The 23,969-nt window shown below is 36.6% G+C and overlaps 1 protein-coding gene and 1 long non-coding RNA gene across 4 annotated transcripts; one reads left to right on the top strand and one right to left on the bottom strand.

Annotated features, from left to right (window-relative positions):
• On the bottom strand, positions 1 to 20,339 carry LOC149131206 (uncharacterized). Of its 3 annotated transcripts, none has more exons than XM_089341487.1 (2): positions 20,229 to 20,339; positions 1 to 8,828 (listed from the first exon to the last, which is right to left on the bottom strand). In XM_089341487.1, the coding sequence occupies exon 2, from the start codon at positions 8,811 to 8,813 to the stop codon at positions 915 to 917; it is 7,899 nt and encodes a 2,632-aa protein (XP_089197613.1). In that variant the 5' UTR covers positions 8,814 to 8,828; positions 20,229 to 20,339; the 3' UTR covers positions 1 to 914. The 3 variants fall into 3 exon arrangements, with proteins under 3 accessions (XP_089197613.1, XP_089197614.1, XP_089197615.1); XM_089341488.1 differs by lacking the exon at positions 20,229 to 20,339 and adding an exon at positions 19,250 to 19,369; XM_089341489.1 differs by lacking the exon at positions 20,229 to 20,339 and adding an exon at positions 18,702 to 18,812.
• Positions 18,935 to 23,206, top strand: LOC106881877 (uncharacterized). The gene is made up of 2 exons (XR_001410913.3): positions 18,935 to 20,743; positions 22,928 to 23,206. It is a non-coding gene; the product is annotated as an uncharacterized LOC106881877 (long non-coding RNA).
• Positions 23,207 to 23,969: the final 763 nt, after the last annotated feature.

The following is a 23,969-nucleotide window of genomic DNA, read 5'->3' as shown; positions in this document are numbered from 1 at the left end:
TTAAGAAAATACTGATTTATTCATTATGAAATATAAACAAGGAGAACATTTAATATACAACTGATGAAACAGATTAATCTTATACAAATGAACTAAATACCAAATGCTCACGCTGCATTTTGTGATCAATAATTGGTAAATGAATATCCGTCAAAGTTCTTGGCAATGGGAAGCAATGCAAAATAGTTTTAATTTGGAATCAAATGTGACTTCTGATCATAGTTTGCTCAAATATTTATATAACCTTTGTATGGTGTTTCTACCCTCACAGTAAAAAATAACCAGTAACATGACCTTTCAATGTATCGTTTCTGTATGGCCCAAAAGCAACCACTTTTATTACCCTCAGAATAAAATCAACTGAGGATATTGGTTGTTGAAGGTTTAGTTATCATTATTTACAGTTGTAAAACAAGTTACTTTGAAAGCTAGCTTTATGGACCAGTTAGAAGCATAAAATAAGACTTATTTTGCTGCAAATTCTAGAAAGCAGCGTTTTAGCAAAACAGCTCAAAGTGCAGATCTATGAACTGTTTAAAACCTAGAAGAGCTTATGGGACTGAAAACGAATATATTTTTTTAAGCTAAACTCATACTTTGTTTTCCCTGTTTATAATTAGAATATATTTAGTGAATTATAAATTACACACGCACAAGGCCACTTTCAGAGAAGAGATCCAGCTAATTAAACTAACCTCGACCCTGCAGAAATACGACTGTCATTTAGAATCTCTGTAAATTTTGAACTTAGAAACTGGAAGGACAAAACTAAACATTTCGACATTTGCATCTAGACAGTGCTCTATTGTCCTAGCTGTAACCCATTGCTATTTTACAAGATGTTTACATTTTTAATCTCAACTCCTGTGAAATTTCCAACTGAACAATGCCAGGCTCTGGTTTTCCTAATATTCTTATTTCAAATGAAATGAAAGGTGATGTTCTAGCTGAAATGGGAACCTTGTAAAAAACATGCACTGGTTGCACTTCAGAGTTTTTAAATGCAAATGCTTGTGATATATGTGTAATTTACAATCTGTGCGAATGCTACAACAATGCTTGCAAAATGGACAAACATACTCGTTTCTAGAGTTCTTGACAATTGCATCTTTTATAATTTTTATTTCTTTTTCTGTAATGAAGTCTTTATATTGTTTGGCATGTTTCACAGTCATGTGCTTTATCAGTTTAAAGATCTTCAATGATGTGAATTCACATAATTTACATTTTTTAGAACTGGCTGCTACTTTACTAGATTTTCTAACAGCATCTGAGCCTCTCTTGGAGGCAGAAACACTTTGATGTACCACCCCAGTAAATGAAGTGGTAGTAGTAGTATCAGCCCTTCCCTTCTGTGAAACATTTGCATTTGTCAAAGTATTCTTATTGGAAATGTTAGTGTTATTTTGTACAGGCTTAACAGATATGTTGGCTTTAGATGAAGTCTTGTTCTGGGAAGTGTCAACTATCGACAACATTTTGTTTGTGGACATATTAGATTTAGATAAAATCTTTTTGCTTTGAGTGTTGGCTTTAGATAAGTCCTTTTTACTGGATGTGTCAGCTTTAGATAAAATCTTTTTATTGGATGTGTTGGCTTTAGATAAAATCTTTTTATTGGATGTGTCAGCTTTAGATAAAATCTTTTTATTGGATGTGTTGGCTTTAGATAAAATCTTTTTACTGGATGTATCAGCTTTAGATAAAATCTTTTTATTGGATGTGTTGGCTTTAGATAAAATCTTTTTACTGGATGTGTTGGCTTTAGATAAAATCTTTTTACTGGATGTGTCAGCTTTAGATAAAATCTTTTTATTGGCTGTGTTGGCTTTAGATGAAGATTTTACATCAGAAGTGTGAGCACAAGATAGAATCTTTTTACTGGAACTATCAGCTTTAGATAATACTACACTGGAAGTGGAGGTGCTGAGTATTTTCTTACTAGAATTGCTGACATTTGTTACGTTTTTGTTCTTATTAAGAGTAACAGAACTATCGACATATTTAAATGAACTGTTAGATTTTGTTGTGATAGTTTTCCTACAAGAAATGTTGGTAGCCGACAAATCTTTCTTACTGGAAATATCAAAATATACAGCATTCTTTATCCTATGACAGCCATTGGGACTTGATCCATTCTTTTTGTCTTGACTGTCAGTACTACATTTTACACGAACTTTTTTCTTATTAGATGTAACTTCACTCGACAAATGTCTTTTACGGGCATTTTTGACTGTGGATTGTTTCCTGTTACCAACATTTGATTCATTCTTCACTTTAGTAGCTTTAACAGTTGAGTCAATCTTCACCTTTTTGCTACTGGCAGTTGGATCAGTCTTCATCTTATTGATTCCAACAGGGCAGCCAGACTTCACCTTATGACAACTGACGGTTGAATCAGTTTCCATCTTACTGATGGTTTCAATATCTGAGTTGGTCTTTACCTTACTCACCCGAATATCCAAACCACCTTTTCTTTTCATTCTCTTGATGTCAATATTTAAGCTACTTTTCACCTCACTAATTTCAACATCAGAACCATTTTCTACAGTACAGATATCAACAGCTAATTCAGTCTTCACCTTAGTGACTTTAGGGTCAGTTGTCACCTTACTGACTTCAGCATCTGAGCCAGTCTTCACCTTATTGCTCTTAACAGTTAAGCCAGTCTTCACTTTATTGCTCTCAACAATCAAGCCAATCTTCACCATACTGCTATCAACAGCCGCGCCAGTCTTCATTTTACTGCTAACAACAGCCGAGCCAGTCTTCGCTTTACTGCTATCAACAGTCAAGCTAATCTTCACCATACTGCTCTCAACAGCCAAGCCAGTCTTTGCTGTACTGCTCTCAACAGCCAAACCAGTCTTCACTTTATTGCTCTCAACAACAGCCAAGCCAGTCTTCACTTTATTGCTCTTAACAGCCAAGCCAATCTTCACCATACTGCTCTCAACAGCCGGGCCAGTCTTCACTTTACTGCTCTCAACAACAGCCAAACCAGTCTTCACTTTACTGCTATCAACAGCCAAGACAGTCTTCACTTTATTGCTCTCAACAGCCAAGCCAGTCTTCACTTTATTGCTCTCAACAACAGCCAAACCAGTCTTCACTTTACTGCTATCAACAGCCAAGACAGTCTTCACTTTATTGCTCTCAACAGCCAAGCCAGTCTTCACTTTATTGCTCTCAACAACAGCCAAACCAGTCTTCACTTTACTGCTATCAACAGCCAAGACAGTCTTCACTTTATTGCTCTCAACAGCCGAGCCAGTCTTCACTTTATTGCTCTCAACAGCCAAGCCAGTCTTCACTTTATTGCTCTCAACAACAGCCAAACCAGTCTTCACTTTACTGCTATCAACAGCCAAGACAGTCTTCACTTTATTGCTCTCAACAGCCAAGCCAGTCTTCACTTTATTGCTCTCAACAACAGCCAAACCAGTCTTCACTTTACTGCTATCAACAGCCAAGACAGTCTTCACTTTATTGCTCTCAACAGCCAAGCCAGTCTTCACTTTATTGCTCTCAACAGCCAAGCCAGTCTTCACTTTATTGCTCTCAACAACAGCCAAACCAGTCTTCACTTTACTGCTATCAACAGCCAAGACAGTCTTCACTTTATTGCTCTCAACAGCCAAGCCAGTCTTCACTTTATTGCTCTCAACAACAGCCAAACCAGTCTTCACTTTACTGCTATCAACAGCCAAGACAGTCTTCACTTTATTGCTCTCAACAGCCAAGCCAGTCTTCACTTTATTGCTCTCAACAACAGCCAAACCAGTCTTCACTTTACTGCTATCAACAGCCAAGACAGTCTTCACTTTATTGCTCTCAACAGCCAAGCCAGTCTTCACTTTATTGCTCTCAACAGCCAAGCCAGTCTTCACTTTATTGCTCTCAACAACAGCCAAACCAGTCTTCACTTTACTGCTATCAACAGCCAAGACAGTCTTCACTTTACTGCTCTCAACAACAGCCAAACCAGTTTTCACTTTACTACTATCAACAGCCAAGACAGTCTTCACTTTATTGCTCTCAACAACAGCCAAACCAGTCTTCACTTTACTGCTATCAACAGCCAAGACAGTCTTCACTTTACTGCTCTCAACAACAGCCAAACCAGTCTTCACTTTACTACTATCAACAGCCAAGACAGTCTTCACTTTACTGTTATCAACAGCTGAGCCAGTCTTCGCTTTACTGTTATCAACAGCTGCACCAGTCTTTGCTTTACTACTATCAGTAGCCAAGCCAGTCTTTGCTTTACTGCTATCGACAGCCGAGCCAGTTTTCATTTTACTGCTATCAACAGCTGAGCCAGTCTTCACTTTACTGTTATCAACAGCTGCGCCAGTCTTCACTTTACTGTTATCAACAGCTGCGCCAGTCTTTGCTTTACTGTTATCAACAGCTGAGCCAGTCTTCACTTTACTGTTATCAACAGCTGCGCCAATCTTTGCTTTACTACTATCAACAGCCAAGCTAGTCTTTGCTTTACTGCTATCGACAGCTGAGCCAGTCTTCACTTTACTGTTATCAACAGCTGCGCCAGTCTTTGCTTTACTGTTATCAACAGCTGCGCCAGTCTTTGCTTTACTGCTATCAACAGCCAAGCCAGTCTTCACTTTATTGCTCTCAACAGTTAAGCTAGTCTTTGTGTTGTTGCTATCAACAGCTGAGCCAGTCTTCACTTTACTGTTATCAACAGCTGCGCCAGTCTTCACTTTACTGTTATCAACAGCTGCGCCAGTCTTCACTTTACTGTTATCAACAGCTGAGCCAGTCTTCACTTTACTGTTATCAACAGCTGCGCCAATCTTTGCTTTACTACTATCAACAGCCAAGCTAGTCTTTGCTTTACTGCTATCGACAGCTGAGCCAGTTTTCATTTTACTGCTATCAACAGCTGAGCCAGTCTTCACTTTACTGTTATCAACAGCTGCGCCAGTCTTTGCTTTACTGTTATCAACAGCTGCGCCAGTCTTTGCTTTACTGCTATCAACAGCCAAGCCAGTCTTCACTTTATTGCTCTCAACAGTTAAGCTAGTCTTTGTGTTGTTGCTATCAGCAGGTGAGCCAGTCTTTGTTTTACTGTTATGGACAGGTGAGCCAGTCTTTGTTTTACTGTTATGGACAGGTGAGCCAGTCTTTGTTTTACTGTTATCGACAGGTGAGCCAGTCTTTGTTTTACTGTTATGGACAGGTGAGCCAGTCTTTGTTTTACTGTTATCGACAGGTGAGCCAGTCTTTGTTTTACTGTTATGGACAGGTGAGCCAGTCTTTGTTTTACTATTATCAAGAGGTGAGCCAGTCTTTACCTTACTAATTTCAACATCTGAGTCAGCCTTCACTATTGTGATTTTAACACCTGGGCCAGTTGTCTCTTTGCTGAGTTCAACAGTATCTGAACTGATCTTCCTCTTATTGTTATTGACAGTTGGCTCACTTTTTATTTTACAACTATTATCAAATGCTGTATTTATGTTACTAGTTAGAAAGGCTTGGTTATGTTTCAAAGTTGTATCATTAACTGAAGATGTTTCTTTACTAAGATACAATAAGCATTTCTCCTTTTTGACTCTCCTTAATGGAATTGAATTTTGAGCAACCATTAAGTGTTTTTCAACATTAAGCAGTAATTTATTTGTATTATAATTATTATCATAGTCATTTTCATAATTATTATCTTGTTTGATATTCTTCTCAATCTTTAAATCTGTGTTGGAGGTATCTATCGCAATTTTTCTATTCAAGGGTGAAGAAAACTTCATTTTCTTCATCTTACTGTGATTTTTATCATTTAAAGATCTTTTGTGTAATTTTTTATGTTTGTTATTTGTTTCAGATTCAAATCCACCTTTTCGAAGATTATTAGTACTTTCATCATTATCTGGAATTTTCTCCGCTTCATCCAACGGCTGAGAGTCGCTTAGAAATATAAACAGTTTTTTGTTTCTCTGCTTATTATTGGTTGTTTCTTCCTTCCTCTTAGACTTTCTTGAAGCCACCATTTCATATACACATTGCTGTTGAATCTGTTTGTACAGTTCAGTCCTCCTTGATTTCTGAGATTTCACTGAAACAATCTTTTGTTCTTTCTGAAGGCAAAGTTTGCCATCAGAACCTTTTGCCAGCTGTGGTAAGGAAAGAAATTTGACACAAATAATCCAGCCTTGATGTTTGTGCTGATAATGCCAATGCATTTCTTCAAGTGAATACGTATTTGTTTTACATTTAAAACACTGCCAGAGATACCAATGGAAGTGATACTGCAGAATGTGAAGATGAATCTCCTGTTTCGACTTTCTAGTTTGGAAGCAAAGGTTGCACTTTAAATTCTGATCCATAAATTTGTAGCAAATTTTCAAGCAAGCATCAAGTTCTTTTCCAGCTATATCAAAATTAATAAAATTAGAGACTGAGATAGTATTATTGTGCATCTGTTCACCCCAATTAAACCCTTCTATTGATGAGATATCTTGAGAAGAATTTTTTAATTTGATCTTTACTCTGTTCTTTTGTTTTCCCAGCTGCTTCATTTTAACACCTTTTTGTTCTCGTGCCTGTTTAAAATCACTCAAACCATTACACTGTTCACTAGCACAATCATTAGCCTCACCCTGTTTACTAGAACAACCATAAGTTTCACTCTGTTCATTAGAGCAATCCTCAGTCTTACACTGTTCTTCTGTATGATTTTTTGGATTTATCAAACCATTTACATATTTTTCAGAAGCACTATGACTTCCATCATCTGTACTGTCATTATTCAAGCAGCTTGTCTTAAAACCTGCAGTTTCTTCTTGTTCTGATATTAGGGTTTCCTTCATAACTTTGACTGTACTCTCTGTCAGTAGTTTTAAATGCTCAAATACTTGTTTCTTGGTACTGCATACAAGTTGGCTGCTGACAATAATTTGTCGCGGCTTCCCTGGATGTGATAAAGAGAGATGGTGAAGGATATGTTGACGGACAGTGTCTCGTGCAGGACAGTAAGAGCATTTAACTGACTTCAGGAGATTACAATGGTAGTGTTCCAATAACTGATTAAGGTCTGGGAATTCAGTAGCACAGTGCTTGCAGACGACTTTTTTACAGTTGATGTGACTTGAAGTAAAATGTTTGGGTAACAGGCTCAGAACCCTTGTGTAATAGCTACAATCACTGGAACCACAAGGATATAGAAATTCTGTTGGGTGAGTATGAATTTTCAGATGTTTTACTATAAGACTATAAGTGTCAGCTGTAAAGTCGCAATGGGTACATTGGTAAAAGTGCATATTTTCATGTAGTCGTTTCAGATGTTTCAAATAATTATCAGGAAATAAAGTGGAATAGTTGCAGCCTGTTACCATACATTTATAAAAACTCCAGACATCAGCAGAAGAATCTGATTTCTTAACTGGATGAACATGTAAATCATTTCCACCAGTGCCTGCTGTTGTTACTTCTGTCTTTGCTTTACGTACTGGCTGGTTGTCGTTCTCTAATGGTAAACTTTCATCTGATTTATCACACGCTGCAAGAGTGTCATTTGAACATTCACTTATCAAATTTTTATCTGTTGGATGACTAGAGCCAGCTTTAGAGTTGCAAGTTAAGTTTTGTGTGTCGCTGCCATCAGAATGGTCCTGGACTAATGGTTCATTTATGGTGTACTCGGCAACTGGTGGAGTGGCATTATCACTCTGAAAACTGGATACATTGTTTTTTTCTGTCAGACTAATAGAATTATCAACAACTGTATCTGCATTCAATCCAGTTTTCATCAACATGACTTTGAAAATTATTTTCCCAGCATTATTCTTACCCCAGTTCACTTGTATTGGTTTTCCTTCCTTAGATACTAAATAGTTTATAATCTGAACTACTAATGGACAGATTGTGTCACCAGAACTGAAACTTGTGTAGTGCAGCTTAGAGCACAAGTCAACACCTTTGTGAAAATGCCACATTATATGATTACTGATTGTGTTTTGAGTGTAATCTTTTGAACAACTTAAACATTTGTATTGTCCATTTACAAGCATAAATTCACTTGAATCTATTACAGGTTCTACACAACTCTTAACACTGACAGCTGAACTTTCATAAATTTTTTTTCTTTTCTTTTGGTCAGAAGTTACAGCCTTTTCTATAAATAAATCATCTTGGATGGAGTTTCCTTTGTAGTCTTTCAAGTCCTTTGGTTTATTGTTATTGTCAGTATTAGAAGGAATTAGTGAATTATTGTTATCCAAATGGGAATTGTTACTTGATGTTTCTGTTGTTGCATTTTCTATAGTAAACGTGTCTTCTGTAATCATCACTCTGTCGTTATTTGGATCATCTCCACAGCTCCGGGAATTATTTTTCAAAGATTGTCGCTTTTTTATTGTTGATAATAAGAAATTTCTCATGATCTTCTTAATCAACTTGAATGATGGACAGTCAGAGATATCAGCATTAGATTTACAAGAATGACATAAATTATTGCTGGGAACATCGTCACGATGAAGATGCCACAAGATGTGGCTTTTTAACAATGATATATGCAGGAATTTCTTATAACATATCAAACAAATAATGCTGTTTGGAAGAATTACAAACAGAGCCTCATTACTGTTGTTTATTCTCATTCGGAATTTGAGGTGATGCTTTGGCACTGAATCTTCTGTATCTTTGGAGTCAGGGACCACAATAACAGGAATCTTTGGTGAATTAGCTGCATTGCCTGTATCATTTACGGCGTTCTTGTTGATAACCGATAAGAGGGAATTTGAAAAATTTCCACTGTCTTCCATAATATTGCTTCTCTTTACATCTTCCATTGTAAAAGTCTTCAACTGTAAATATACAGAAAAAGGAAAATAATGAAATAAAACTGTGGAAATGTTTACTGATCAAAGAAGCAAATTACTGCAAACATAGGATAACTATTATGGAGAAGAAAAGAGAGTTGAAACAACACTTAATTACATTTCTGATGAGGTACACTTTGTTTCAATTAATTTTGAAAAGAATGAAGAATTTAGTAAAGTAATTGACATCATTAACTCTTTAACATTCAGAATACTCTATCAAGTGCAATGCTTATTTAATATTTTTGAATCAACTGTGCATTATCTCATAGCTCTGAAATTTCAATGATGTGACTGTTTATTTTTAGGATGAGATTGTAGGGCAGGCGTGAAAAGCTCAATCAGGCCAGTTTGAACAATAAAACTAGTAGAATATTTTAGTAGGAGATGGTCGGTTTCAATGCTTAAGGGTGATGGACTGGTAGAATCATAAGAGTGTCAGCCTCTTTTTATATTCTGAGGCCATATCCTATCAAGGTTAACTTTATGCTTATCTCTCTGCGGATGATAAAACAAAGTACCTAGTCAAGCACTTGGATCGATGGGATCTGTTAACCCCTTTCCTTCAGAACTGCTGGCATTGTGCCTAAATGATAAAAAATTAGAAAGCAGGTGTTCAAATTTTGATGGAAGATTTGAACTTAGATCACTTTAAAACAGGGATTTTGTTATCACAGGACCACAGACAGTTATTTAGGGTGGGGCTAGTATCAAAAGGGTTAAACTTATTTCTAGGATTGTGAATTAGTATCTTTTTATCTTTTTTACTTGTTTCAGTCATTAGACTGTGGTCATGCTGGGGCACTGCCTTGAAGGATCTTTAGTTGAATCAATTGACCCAAATACTTATTTTTCTTTTTTTAAGCATGGTACTAATTCTATTGGTTTTTTTCTGAACCACTAAATTACAGGGGCATAAATACACTAACACTGGTTGTCAAGCAGTAGTGATGGACTCAGCAGGCTTATTTCAGTTTCTATCTACCAAATCTATTCACGTGGCTTTGGTCAGCCAATAATAGAAGACACTTATTCAAGTTCCACACAGTGGGACTGAACCCAAGCCCACATGGTTGAAGCAAGCTTCTTAGCCATGGTTGTGCATGCATGCATATATATGTGTGTGTATATATACAGGGTGCAGTGAATAAACTGTCATCTGAATTACGCAAAAATGCAAGAGGGGCATGTGCCCCAAGTGCCAATTGAAGTGGGGTAGGGGCACAGAATTGACCATAATACAATAAGCTTGAATTCCACTTATAAAATTGCAGTTGTAAAGATGGATCTCCAGTTTATTGTTTTATGCTGTTATTAAAAGGTAAAGACAATATGATGGCTGTCTACATTCATGTCGGGACATTTTTACAAAGGGTGTCAAAAAAGACTTGAGGCTCAATTGAGTGAAACCCACATATTTTCGCCTTGCCTACTGCACAACTAAGGGTATAAAATTAAGTGTGGTGGTAAACATTCTATGTTAAATTTACTTAACTGTTGTTTATTCATTTAACTGTTAATCATTCTTTGTGGTTCTAAAAATAGTTCATTCTGATCTTATCAGTGTTAATCGATTTTCCATTTCCGCATAGCTTCAACTTCCAGTGTACATACTGTAAATGGTTTGTTATGTTATCAATAAACACTTCGATGTCCTACCCGAGCGGATGTGTGACTGCTAATAAGATCATTCAAAAGTGGTTGTCCCATTTCTATCCTTGGATATTTGGGGTACTTCAACAAAACAATACTACAAGCAGTAGAACAGTTCAACTGGGTTCTACAATGTGATTCTTAAAGCAGAGTAATTTGTTTTCTACTTCTAATTATGACTACATTAAGGTTTACTCTTTTCTCTGTACAACATTTATGACTTGTTTGTCACAAGAACATGAAGTGTGCCTTCACATGGGCGTAGGAGTGGCTGTGTGGTAAGTAGCTTGCTTACGAACCACATGGTTCCGGGTTCATTCCCACTGTGTGGCATCTTGGGCAAGTGTCTTCTACTATAGCCTTGGGCCAACCAATGCCTTGTGAGTGGATTTAGTAGACAGAAAGAAGCCTGTCGTGTATATGTATGTATGTATGTATGTGTGTATATGTTTGTCGCCCCAACATCGCTTGACAACTGATGCTGGTGTGTTTACATCCCTGTAACTTAGCGGTTTGGGAAAAGAGACCGATAGAATAAGTACTAGGCTTACAAAGAATAAGTCCTGGGGTCGATTTACTCGACTAAAGGCGATGCTCCAGTATGGCCACAGTCAAATGACTGAAACAAGTAAAAGAGTTAAAGAGTAAAAATTCATTCAGAATTCGGACAGTCCTTTCTTACCAACGAACAAGACATGGTTCAGGAGAAAGGCAGGAAATGGCAGCAGTGAGGAAATACTGCGCTCATGGCTCCTTTACTCACCCTCTAAGAAGGCGGCATATTGCATCTACTGTCTGCTCTCTTTGCGGTCCAATCTGCAGTTCTCATTAGAAAAAGAATGTGGATTCTACCAACGGAAAGGAACCGGAAAGAATACCTCTCCATGAGAATTTGCCAAATCATTGTGGAAAGATTTTGAGAGAAACTTTGAGAAGAAGGGACTAATCAATGCTAAGCTACAATCAGTAACTGAAGGTGAAAGACAGAGATGGCGTAGTATCTTGTAGTATCTTGACGAGTTCTTTACTGAATCAAATTTCTTTGTCCTCACATTGCAAGGACACAGGGAGTCATTTCAGTTAAAAGAGGAGTCAAATCTTGGTAAATTTCATCAGGTTGTTAAAACTTTTGGCCACATTTGACCCCATCACAAGAGAATTTCTCAATCAGGTAGAAAGCCAACCTGGATCTACATCTTATCTTTCAGCATCCATTCAAAATAAATTTATCCATATCTTAGGTGCCAGTGTAAAAAACAGTCTGCTTTGACGCATTCGAAAAGCACATTACTACGCTTTGATGATCAACACAGCTCCTGATCAAGCTCATAGAGAACAAATGTCACGAGTTGTGCAATATGTTGACATTGATTTAAAAAAAAAAAGACAGTTTGTGTTCAGGAGTTGTTCCTAGGCTTCTTCCAAATTAGCCAGTTTGGTTAAAGTAATTTTGAATGAGTTAGATAACGATGGCTTAGCGTTGACTGACTGTAAGTTGCAGTTATGGCTGGGAATATAAGCGGTGTTCAACACAAAATCAAGGAATTGAACAGTCAAGTTTTGTTCGTGAATTGTGACAATCATTCACAGAATCTTATTGGTTTGAATGTAGCAAAAGGTGATATAGCTGTCATTTCATTTTTTAACATTTCTCCATCTCCTCGAACATTTGATGGATAATGATGATGAGACAGCTGATAGGTGTTGTGATACCGTCAATCTTGTTAAGTGAATGTTAGTGCTTAATTTTTTGGCATTGATTGAATTTTGGAACAGGGTTCTCGCTCACATTGATCGCATTCAGCAACGGTTGCAAGATTCTGAAATGAATTTCCAAGATGCTGCAGAAGATCTCAAAGCCCTTCAACAGCAGCTTTTTAAAAGATGGCTGTACTATTACCCACCAATCACTAGATTTGTCAGAAGTGGAACGTAGAAATCAAAAAGCATTAAGGGAGACAAAAAAGACTACCTCTTGATGATGACGAAGATGAAAAGCCAGCATCAACCAATGAGATGGACACCATTATGAACGCTGTTCTTCACCATCTTCAACCAAAAATGGAAGAAAGATTCGTCCGTCTTAACAATATCGATGCCAAGTTCGGGTTCTTCCTTGATATTCACTCTCTTTGCTATCCAACACATCCTGACAAAGTTGGCCTTCGATCAAAATGTGATTTATTAGTTTCTCATTACTGTGGCGACATTGACGGTAAACAACTTTTTGAGGAAATAATGGATTGCCAGACGTTGCTCTCTATTCGAACAAAATCTGCGATAACGAGACCAGAAAAAACTCCTGGAATTCATTGTTTGAGATGGAGAATAATGTTTTTCTGAATTTGTGCATTGGCCTTCAGATACTGCTCACAATAGTGGTATCAACTGCAAGCTGCGAACGATTGTTCAGCAAGATGCAGTTAATCCTATCTTATTTGTGGACATCAATGTTGCAGGACCGCATGCATGACCTTGCTCTTCTGAGCACTGAAAGTGAAGAGACAAATGAAACTGATTTTGAAGATATAATTGATCAATTCGCCTCATCACAAGCAAGAAAGATGAGACTTGAAACAATTGTACTTTTTTTTTTATTACATCTCATTTCACACATTAGAGTTTTTTTAATATTTCAATGGGGGAGGCTGGTGCATTAAAAGTTAAAATAAAGAGGTTTCGTAAAAGTAAACATTAAAAAAATATATTTTGAATTACAAACTGCACCAAACTGGCAGCTAAATGAACCCTCGTAAAGTATTTCTTCCTAAAATGCTGCTTTAAAACATTAATTACTTGCAACAAATAGGTACTGTATAATATGGATTTTGTAATTGGGGGGAGTGCATTTTTGTGGCTTGCCCCGGGTGCAGTTTACCCTAGTTATGTCACTGGTGGTAATTGTTATTGCTGAAATGTCATACTCTAAAGAATGCCAACTATCTGACACCAGTATCCTGTCTGTTCTATCATGCTGGGCATGAAATAGATGTTGAAATCTCATATCCTACAGAATACCAAGTAACACTGACATCTTGTCTGCATGCAAAGGACTAATGTTGCTAAATAGTTAAAATAACAATGTGAACTGAACTAACCAATGAACATATAAATATTATCACCTAGAAATTACTTGAAATTTCTTTTAAATTCTCTCGTGTCTAACTCCAAACATTTGAATCAATAATGATGCAGCTTGGCATCAGTTCTCAATGCATCCATGAACAAACACAAGAAGATGCAATGACACATTTGCTGTTTTAGAATCTCAGAACTCATTACTTTTACCTGCAACTCCAAATGGAAAGAAATTCAAGAAGATTTCTTTGTCCATGGCCAATCAGCCATTCACCGCTAGAATTTTTCACTTAAAACTGAGCAAAATGCATTTGATTACTAATAGCCAAATTTCTAGACTGGTAGGTGTCACATCTAGATAAGAGATTAGCAAAAACAGGACTTGCAACATGCACACATTTCCATCTGGTTAACAAATGGAATTTCATCATATCAGCAGAGCATTGGATCTGCTGATATGACCTTCCCTATTGTTTGTGAACCCTGAGATATCCTCAACAGGAATTCACCTTGCATGGAAGACAACAAATTCATGAAATGTTCTCCAAAACTATTTGTTAAAGAAACCTCAAAAAGATGACGATGGCTATCCTTCTTAACAGAAGACAACAACCAAATTTCCAAACCTTGATGGGTAGTATGTAATTTACTGCTCACTCCTGACCTTTTAGCATTTAAACCAGCAATATTCGACCCAAATGTTTATATTCAAATCAGCCAGATCCAGTTTCTCACGCATACCAAACAATGTCATTCTAAAAATAAACAACCAACCACATCATTGAAATTTTAAAGCTACGAGACAGTGTTTGATTAATGCAAAACAATGTGAATAAATAAGTAATACATTTGACAGAGTAATCTGAATGCGAAAGGGGATATGCATACATCAATTTTAAATTCTGTAATTCAACAAAACGTATCAAATATATTACGTTGCATCAGAACAGCGATGAGATTTTCTTGCTTTTGTTTTTATATTCCCACATTCATAAAGATTAGTGGGACCTGTGAATATTCACAGAATTAATGGTAACCTTATTGGGTTATTTCTGAAAACATTATCCAAAAGACCTGAAAGCGTAGCCTCTCTTGTATCTGTATGGAAAGATAGTCGCTCATCTGCTACTCATTGAAAAGTGAAAGAAATTGGAATACGATGATTACTTAATGCACTTTATACACAATTTTATAGACTTAATACATAGCAGTCTCCCTCTTTGTCTTATCCTCTTTTTCTCTTGCTCTTCGCCTTTCTCTTCAACTAATCACATGAAAGTGTTACAGATGGGCTAAGTAATGGAGTAAAAAAAAAATTAGTTAAAAAAATACACATTTCATTCACCACCACCTCTCCCTCCACCTTCAACTAATCATAAAGCATTACGGACAGGCTAAGTAACGGAGAAACAAGCAGAATTATAAGATACTCCAGTACACAACATTTTGCTGGTTCACCTGGGAAATGATTAATAGGTTTATTCCACCCAAATAACTGCTGCGCAGCAAGCAGAAAGTCCAAGGGACACAACACTTTCAGCTATTTTTAAGCTGTGTCAATACGATACCTTTACAAAGCGTTACTGTACAATCATGGTCGGTCCAGTTTATACATTGAACAACAAGCAATGGAAAGAAAGGAAGCAAGGTGTCCCTGTTGCAACCCAACATGAGTTTTGACAGAGTCTCTGAAAGCAGGTATCCTGTACACCCCCAATCAACATGAACGTTTTCTATGACTCCGCACCATAAAGTGCAAGGTTCAAGTTCATTTCAATATCTCTGAATTGTTAAGGGTGAAGTTTGCACCCACCTACATAGAGACATACTTTGTATTTGGATTGCTAAAGAATAATAATGCCCAGTGGGAAGCAGCATTGCCAGAAACATATGCATTACAAAAACAGGCAAGAGTCTTAGGGTTCTTTCCACCATGCTGTTGAAATGCTGTGAAGCATCCAAGCCTTTCAGCTCTGGTTCAAGTATCATGATGGACTTGCAAAAATTTTAAGCACCATGCTCAACAAATGAACCTTGGTATGGAAATACACACATGAAATCTGTGATTTTCCATACATGCAGCCATCATTGACAAGCTTAAGGATATAAATGGCCAAGAACTTCAAACATAGAGCCTCCCTCAACCTGACCATACTGAAGTCAATGATTTAGCAACAGAAATTTAGAAAGGCATCATATATTAACACATTAATAACATATGTTAATGATAATGAACCAAAATGGTAATCTTTTCTATTATTTCCTATATTGTTTGTCAACAAGAGGCAGGAATTTGATTTCTTGATGCTCCTGGTTGACCCTGGCTGTTGACAGTTTGTTGATTGTCCACTCAACATCTAGTGATATTCGTCATTGACTCAATAAATTCCTATGCTGAAATAGTTCACCATTTCTGCATCCTATGAATTTAAAGTAACCTGTGGTCATGGTGTGCAGGGATGAGCAATTTCAGTCAGTGAAAGACCAAGGTGACTCAAATCCAGGCCAGGCATTCATGTCACACCACTTGATTCAGGACACCTGGTGAAGAAGAATTACATTGGTACAGGCAAGTCACTTGACTTGATTGAGTGACTGACTGATGTTCCTGGTGAAACTAGAAAGACACTCTTGGGCAGTCCATAGCTTGCCTATGTCCATCAACTTAAAGCTATAGCTATTGCAGTTGTTTCTTCAGATGTTGCAACCAGACTCCTTCCAGCAGGCTATAACAGTACATTCATCTGTCGAGTTCCTCTTGAACTTGGACACAAACAAGGTCCATGAACAATGGCAGGGTATAATCCTGTAGAGAGATTACAGCAGCCATACTTGTGCAAATCCATGTAACCTGATACCATCAAACTGGCTACTTCTCCATGTGTTAAAAACTGGATAGGTTCTAAAGAGATATCAAATGACTGTCTGGGATGAATGCATAAAGAGCTCTAAAGCCCTTGGGAAGAACAATGTAGAACTTGAGTGACAGCAGATCTCATATAAGAGAACAAAAGCAATATGAAATTCGTGCTTGTCTTAAATAGTGATCATTTTGGATTAAAGTCAACATCTCTCTAAGCTGTCAATAAACGTGAAAGCCAATGAATTCAGCGAGGGAAGACTTCCTTCTGACAGTAATGGTACTATGGACCCAGGTCCTGTAAGTATAATGGTTAAGACAATAAACAAATTGATATCAAAAGTGTTCCTTAACTTGTAACATCTTTAAGTAACATGCAAGCTGTTGTATAAAAAAATAATAAAAAATGGGTTAACAGTACCAACTGGTAGCTGTTGCAGACACTTTTAGGAAATAGTCATAGCACCAAATCAATAGACTGTTGTGGATCACAAAGAAACAGCTTACTATCTTGCAGAATTTTAAAATACATTAGTTATCATTAGTCTTTAGGTCTACCAACACATCATCATTGTTTAATGTCCTCCTTCCATGCTGGCATGGGTTGGATGGTTTGATAGGAGCCAGCCAGGCAGAAACCTTAATCATACTTCTTTGTCTGTTTTGGGATGGTTTTTTTATGGTTGGATGCCATTCCTCTGCAGTGTGGGCCGAGTCTTTTTATGTAGCACCAGCACAGGCAAGGTCAGTTATGGGACAGTTTTTACAGTTGGATGCCCTTCCAAATGCTAACCACTTTGCAGTGTGGACTGGATGCTTTTTAAGTGGCACCTGCACTGGCAGGGTCACCGATTAACTTCTGCTTAAAGAAAAAAAAAAGTTCTAGTGTAATTTATAGCAGCAGTGACTATCCAATGGCACAAGACTAATGGTTAAGAGGTTTCTGCCACTTGTCAATGAGACTATTCTAACAGGGTGCAACAAAGGAGAGGATGTAATTATACATAGAATTTTACTTCTTTCAACAGAGGTGCCCGTTTAGTTTAAAAAGAATTCACTTTCCAGAACATTTAAGCTTTGCTATGTCCATAAATCTCAGGGACAAACACTGACGTTACTGGACATCCTGAGAAATACTGCTTACTCTCTGATTATTTTATGTGGGGTGTTCAAGAGTTGGGAGTCTCCGTAATTTCTTTATTAAGCCCCTGCTGGTAAAAAAAAAAATTATGAACTCTGAAGTTCAGACATACCAAGATTATGGTAGGTACAGATCTAATGGCACTGACAATTATGATAATGAGGCTTCTAGTTGATCTGATCCTTCACATACAGATTCTAATATATAATATTGAATAAGCCAAGGCTCATTGCAATTTAATATCATTTCTTTACCACTTCAAGTATTGAGGCTCCAATATTTGAATGTGAGGTCATCCTCTGAGCATTCCATTTTTCGCACATTAGAAAAATGATGCTTCTATGAAATAATTTTCAAGAAATAATTTTCAAGAAGAAAAGTTCCAAATAAAATAAAACTGTTCTTACATTTACTTAATCTTATGTCCTTATTTAAAGTTTGAATTATATTTCATTTACACAATTAAAATTATTAATATACTATTTACATTGAGTGTGTATGCGCATGTAGCAAAATGCATGGAACACCAGACTGGGAAACAATCTCATTTTTATAATCTCACAGATTCTTATTGGATTTCTTGAGAAATCCAATATTATCATTCTATTCCAGTGAATATATCTTCATCAAGAATAATTCTAAGCCATTAACAGTTACTTCTCAGCCTGAGCAATGCTAGTATGTACAATATCTGCATACGTGATCTCAGTTGAAATAATTGCTTTATTTCCATCCCTTTACGTATCAATAAATTTCCACCATAATCTACGAACGATATTAAAATATCTGGAAAGCCGTTTGCAATGGTGTCGTTTCTTCTTCCACTTTGTACGTTGTGTACATAGAGATATACACGACAAATAAGTGAAATAACGCCATAAACATTGTAGGAAAATTTACGCGAGCCATTTAGGGGGACTTTTATGAGGTCGCTCAACCTGCAAGTAGATAAAGTATCCAAATCTTCAATGAATAACAAAGAACCGTTTAAACAAAAAAATTGACCCCCACACAAGAACAGCATTTATGGGGGGAAATGTCGGTAATGATCATAGCTTGAATATATTTCTAGTCTTATGTCTGTTTGTTCAAGGTCGATTAAACAACAATGAAAATATACGTTTACCGGACACTTTGCTTTTGTTCTTATTTTCCATGAATTTTCGAGTGGAAACTTTTTACTCTACTTATTCAGTAACCGTTCAATTGAATGAAGGCAGACGTCTGTTATCTGTCTGCGCCACTGAAAATAAGGCATTTTTTAAATTAAAATTTCGCTTTGATATTATTATGTCAATGTGGGTAAAAATACCTGTACTACAATCAATAAAGTTCTGAACAAATAAATAATTTTTTTTTTAATATATAAATTCTATTGCCCTTTTTTTTTCTCCCGACCGTTCGTTAATCAAAATGGCTACAGGAAGCGTTCTTGGGTGTGTTTTACAATCCTAGCCAGAAACCACACTAATATAAGCTTTATAATTTGACCATTTCAAAAGAAATAGTCACATTTGATAATTTAATTCTCAATAAACTAAAACAGGGATTGTTATGTATAGAACGCTTTCGATCATATGTCGGTTCAGACAACTCATCTGATTTTGCCCTTTCTACCAATGTCTCCGTCTTGTTTACCTTATCTTTCTGCAACAGAGACCATTATAACATTACCTTTCAGTCATTTGGACGAATATATCTTTCTCGGCGCTTTTAGATTTTGCGAGAGAAGTCAAATCTCCTCAGCGAATTATTGAGTCACATCCGCCAACTCGTATGAAATTAACAAAATAAGAAAACAGCATTGATTTTCTATGGTTCCAGCTTATTTATTTATTAGATATATTATTAATAATTTTAACGTTTTTTTTTATTGTTTTAATTATCATAACTACCGTTTAACTTTTTTTTCATTTACAATGTTGTTGCTGAATTTAAGGACTCGTGTTCTGGACTTCTTGAAATCGAAAAAAAAATTTTTTTTTTGATTGGAATATAGCTTACTAAAATCTACAGCAAATTTCCAAGAGTGAAAAAATTATTTTTTAAAGTTATCAGTAAAATAATGAAAGCAATAACATTCCGATATTGCCGTCAAATTCCGCCGAGGGACTTTGCATTTCATGATTTCACAGTCGATAAAAGAAGGATCAGTTGAACACTGAGGTTGATGTAATCCACTTACCCCTCCCCTAAAATTGCTGGCTTTGGACCAAAATTTGAAACCAATAATATCTAATATAAATTGATGGTTTGGGGGGGGGGGGTCAAAATTAAGAAAATTGCAAATTTTTTGTGGGGGAAAAAAAACGTTTAAAGTCATATTTTCCCTGAATGAAACATACGAATACTAAAGAAATATTTTTTTTTAAAACCCACTCCCCAATTTTTTGCTTTGCATTGTTAGTGACAGTTATTCCAAAACTTCACCAAATATTTTAAAGAGGAACCAAACTGTACTATTATTGAAGAACGCACAAACAATTGACCTGCTTGAAAAAACAAAATCCCGTTATTGAAGAACTGCGTTCATCTTGTACCATTGACAACGATATAAACACGGTGATGGTGCTGTTAGACTAAAAGCTCATATTCGAACGTGAAAAACGTATGGTCACGTTGTTTTATATGTAATAAGATAAAGAAGCATTACCTTGGTACGGCGTAAAGTAGTTACGAGTGACAGGTAATCATATACGGAGATGGATAGATAGACAGGCTAGTTTAATTTCGGCATTTTACTATTAATCGTTTTCATGGCTATTATTGCATCCTTCCTCCATTACGAAGTATGTACGATATTTCGTTTTATTATTCAGAACGTAAAGATCAGTATAATAAAAAGAAAAGTAAAATATTTGGTAGTACTCGACTGAACTCGGCGATGAAATAAAATTGGGAGAATGTTTTATCTTTGGAACTGAAAAGTTTATTTTGGAATTGTTCATGTATAGAATATATGACTAACTTCTTAAAACAATAAGCACCCGTGAGAATTGGGACATCATTAACAAAATATGGAAGAACAATTAACTTTCTTGCGTCGTTGGGATTAATTCGTAATTCAGCAATGTGCTGTTTGGGATGCTGCGTTTGGTGAATAGTAACACATTCAGATGAGGGAGAAAAAAATCCATCGGATGTTGTCTATACAAGGGGTTATCAAAGGTAAGATTTTTCTCTCTTTTTGAGGCCTCATATCCACAAAGACTTGCCTTGTGGAGCTTATGTATAGGGCTTTCCTATAAGTAGGTTATCTCCCTTGGCTAGGCGGCGCTCCATGTAGACAATTAAACTTCCGCAGACTACCCACGCTATTGTTATTGTTTTACGTCTTATCATGGATATAAAGCAGCTTGATGATTCAGCTATCGAAGTACTTACTGTGCCTGAGTTAAAGAAATATTTAAGATTATATGGACAGTATGTTACTGGAAGAAAGGCGGACTTGATTGAAAGGTATACAAATTCTGTCGATGAAGAATGTCAACAAAGTAAATTCATCGGACGATACTTCAGACAGGAATAAGCAGAAGCTTATATCTCCTCTCGGTGAAGTATTGCCTGATCCCAATCTGATTTCAGCAACCATTCACTGATTTGGCCATGAGTATGATGAGGTGTAGAAGAGGTAGGGACAGTCACACTATAAAGTCTAATTAGAGGAATATTAGATTCAATGCTGTAAATTCATTATTTAATCAAATAAACACACACATATATATATATATACAAAAAAATAAGAGGAATGACCAACAAAAGTGGACTACTATATGCTGGTCATTCCTCTTATTTTTGTATGTAATATAATTTTAATCTTCGGATTTTTTTTAATATGCTAGACCTATATATATATAAAGAAAAATATCATAGCTAGGCTTACTCGAAATTCCCACAATCATTCAGAACATTAACAACAATTTCAATGTATTTATTATTTGAATGCAAAATTCTTTATTAAAAATACCTGTACATCAACACAACAATTATTAGATTAAACATTCGTGTTTAGCCCAACGTACACCACTCGAATTTGTTTCTCTCTTGAATTTTAACATGTTCTAATCTGTTAATGAGGAGATAAATCAAAGAGACATTTCACTCATCTACTAACAGCGTATATGATCATGCACTTACTGATATTTTAAATACTTTGTTTGGAAAAACGGATGGCAAGGGGTGATCTTTCGATGGTCCATTAAAATTGACGAAATGCTGGGAACACATTTGGCTATTTGCAGTGTAAACAAAGTCTTTCCTCACAAGTCTCGATCTCTGAAGCCAAATACGACAAATAGCTACGTTTGCAAGATATCTATGTAGTGAAATAACTTTGCCGTCTACATTCTTCCCTCTATAGTGGCTGCATATACAGCAGTATTTGCATCTGCGGAAATTAAAGCAAGTCACTGAGCATGCTTACATGTCATACGGGAGAGTTCCAATCAGGGGTGGATAACAACCTTATAGGAACCCCCTATATTTGGTGAGCAACAGTTGACTGCAGACAATGATATAGGGCAGGTCGATATCAGTAGAGAAGCATTTTAGACTTTCGCTTCATTGCTTTGTTTCCAGCAAATGTCGATCAATGTATGCTGACTTCTATAGTTTCACTTACTGGATCATAAAACAAGTAGTGGAAGTCGGGATAAAGTTAGGTGGTCTCATTGAAAATCTGTGTGGACAATTGGTTTGATTTTTGTTATCGATCCCGAAAGGATAAAAGGCAAAGTCGACCTCGGCGGAATTTGAACTCAAAACAAAGACAAACGAAATGCCTGTAAAAATTAACACTTCCGGATCTTGTTCAAAACGGGGGCACCAGTTTTCATTTATGTTTTATGTAGTGTTTTTGGTACCGAAAGACTTTCAAACTTCGTATACTTATCTATTTTGTGTTATAGAACAGAAAATAATTTTTGTATTCGAATTTATTTCATGTAAAAAATTGTCTTATTTCGATAATTTCAATTAGTTCAATTTCGCGAGTTCAATTCCCGGTGACGTGTTGTGTCCTTGAGCAAAACACTTTATTTCACGTTGCTCCAGTCCACTCAGCTGGCAAAATGAGTAGTACCCGTATTTCAAAGGGCCAGCCATGTCACACTGTGTCACGCTGAATCTCCCTGAGAACTACGTTAAGGGCACACGTGTCTGTGGATTGCTCAGCCACTTGCACGTTAATTTCACGAGCAGGCTTTTCCGTTGATCGTATCAGCTGGGACCCTCGTCGTCGTAACCGACGGAGTGCTCCTATTAAAGAACGAAAGTATTTTTCAGGTACGCTGGTTGTTTATGACGATCAAAAAATAACATTATGTCAATGCTTAATGTTTTTAATTATTTCAGCAAGCAAGCAAGAAGCAAAACAAGCAAGCGCATGGAACAACTCCGGACGTGTTGCGATCGTATTGTAACCTCATCAGCGAAGCATAGCACTTGTCATATTTGAAAGAAGAATTAACAGGTAAAACTGACGTAAAAGAAATAATGAAATTGCTTAGATATAAATCAGACACCAATCAGCATAAAAAACAATACTTACGTTCGTATTAACATTAAAGCTAGAAACATTAAAAAGTTAATGGCGATCTTGCGGAGAAAGTCATGTAGATGTCATTGATCAAATCAGCAATTTTACCTATTTATTCGGCAATTTCCGGTCATAATTTTCTATTTTCATGTGCTGTTCGAATCCGACATTTCCTTTCATCTCCGTGAGTGAACTGAACAGTCCCCTCTCTCCCTCTCTCTCTCTCTCTATATATATAGGCGGAGGTAAAAATACGCAAACCACCCGTTTTCGGCGCAACCCTAACTCTAGACACCGGGTGTGCGTATTCTTTACCTTCGCCATATATTGTTTTATTTACATATATATATATACAAATAAAATAAAACAATACAAGAAAAAAAACAACAACGCGAGCATGTGGTACATGCAAAGTATTAATGAGACGCTCAGGCAATGAAAGGGTATTTTACGTTTCGAGCAAAGCTCTTCTTCAGAAACAGGAGACAGAGGAAAGTCCAAGAGAAAAGGAAGACGAAGGAAAAAAATCGCCAACAATATATACACACACACACACACGCAGCTTTTTTGTTTTCACAAATCGTTTGCTGGTACTACTAAAGCAGAGTGGTCCCGAACGCGCACCCGCGCTAGCTAGTCGTGAGTGGTCGATCCTACAAAAAGTGCGCGTACGCGTGTGAAAATGAATACATGTGTTTATGTTTAGGGTTAGCTAGCGCGGACGCGCGACTGCGCGTTCGGGACCACTCTGCTTTAGTAGTACCTCGTTTGCTTGTGTATTTTTTTGTGCATGTGTTTGTGTGTATGGATGTATAGGTCAGTGTGAGGACGTATGTACAATATGTATTTTTGTATGTG

This window comes from Octopus bimaculoides, chromosome 24, assembly GCF_046866305.1.
Source record: "Octopus bimaculoides isolate indiv1 chromosome 24, ASM4686630v1, whole genome shotgun sequence".
NCBI classification, from domain to species: Eukaryota; Metazoa; Mollusca; class Cephalopoda; order Octopoda; family Octopodidae; genus Octopus; species Octopus bimaculoides.
Note: the sequence above shows the minus strand (reverse complement) of the source record. Positions and strands in the feature narration are given on the sequence as shown.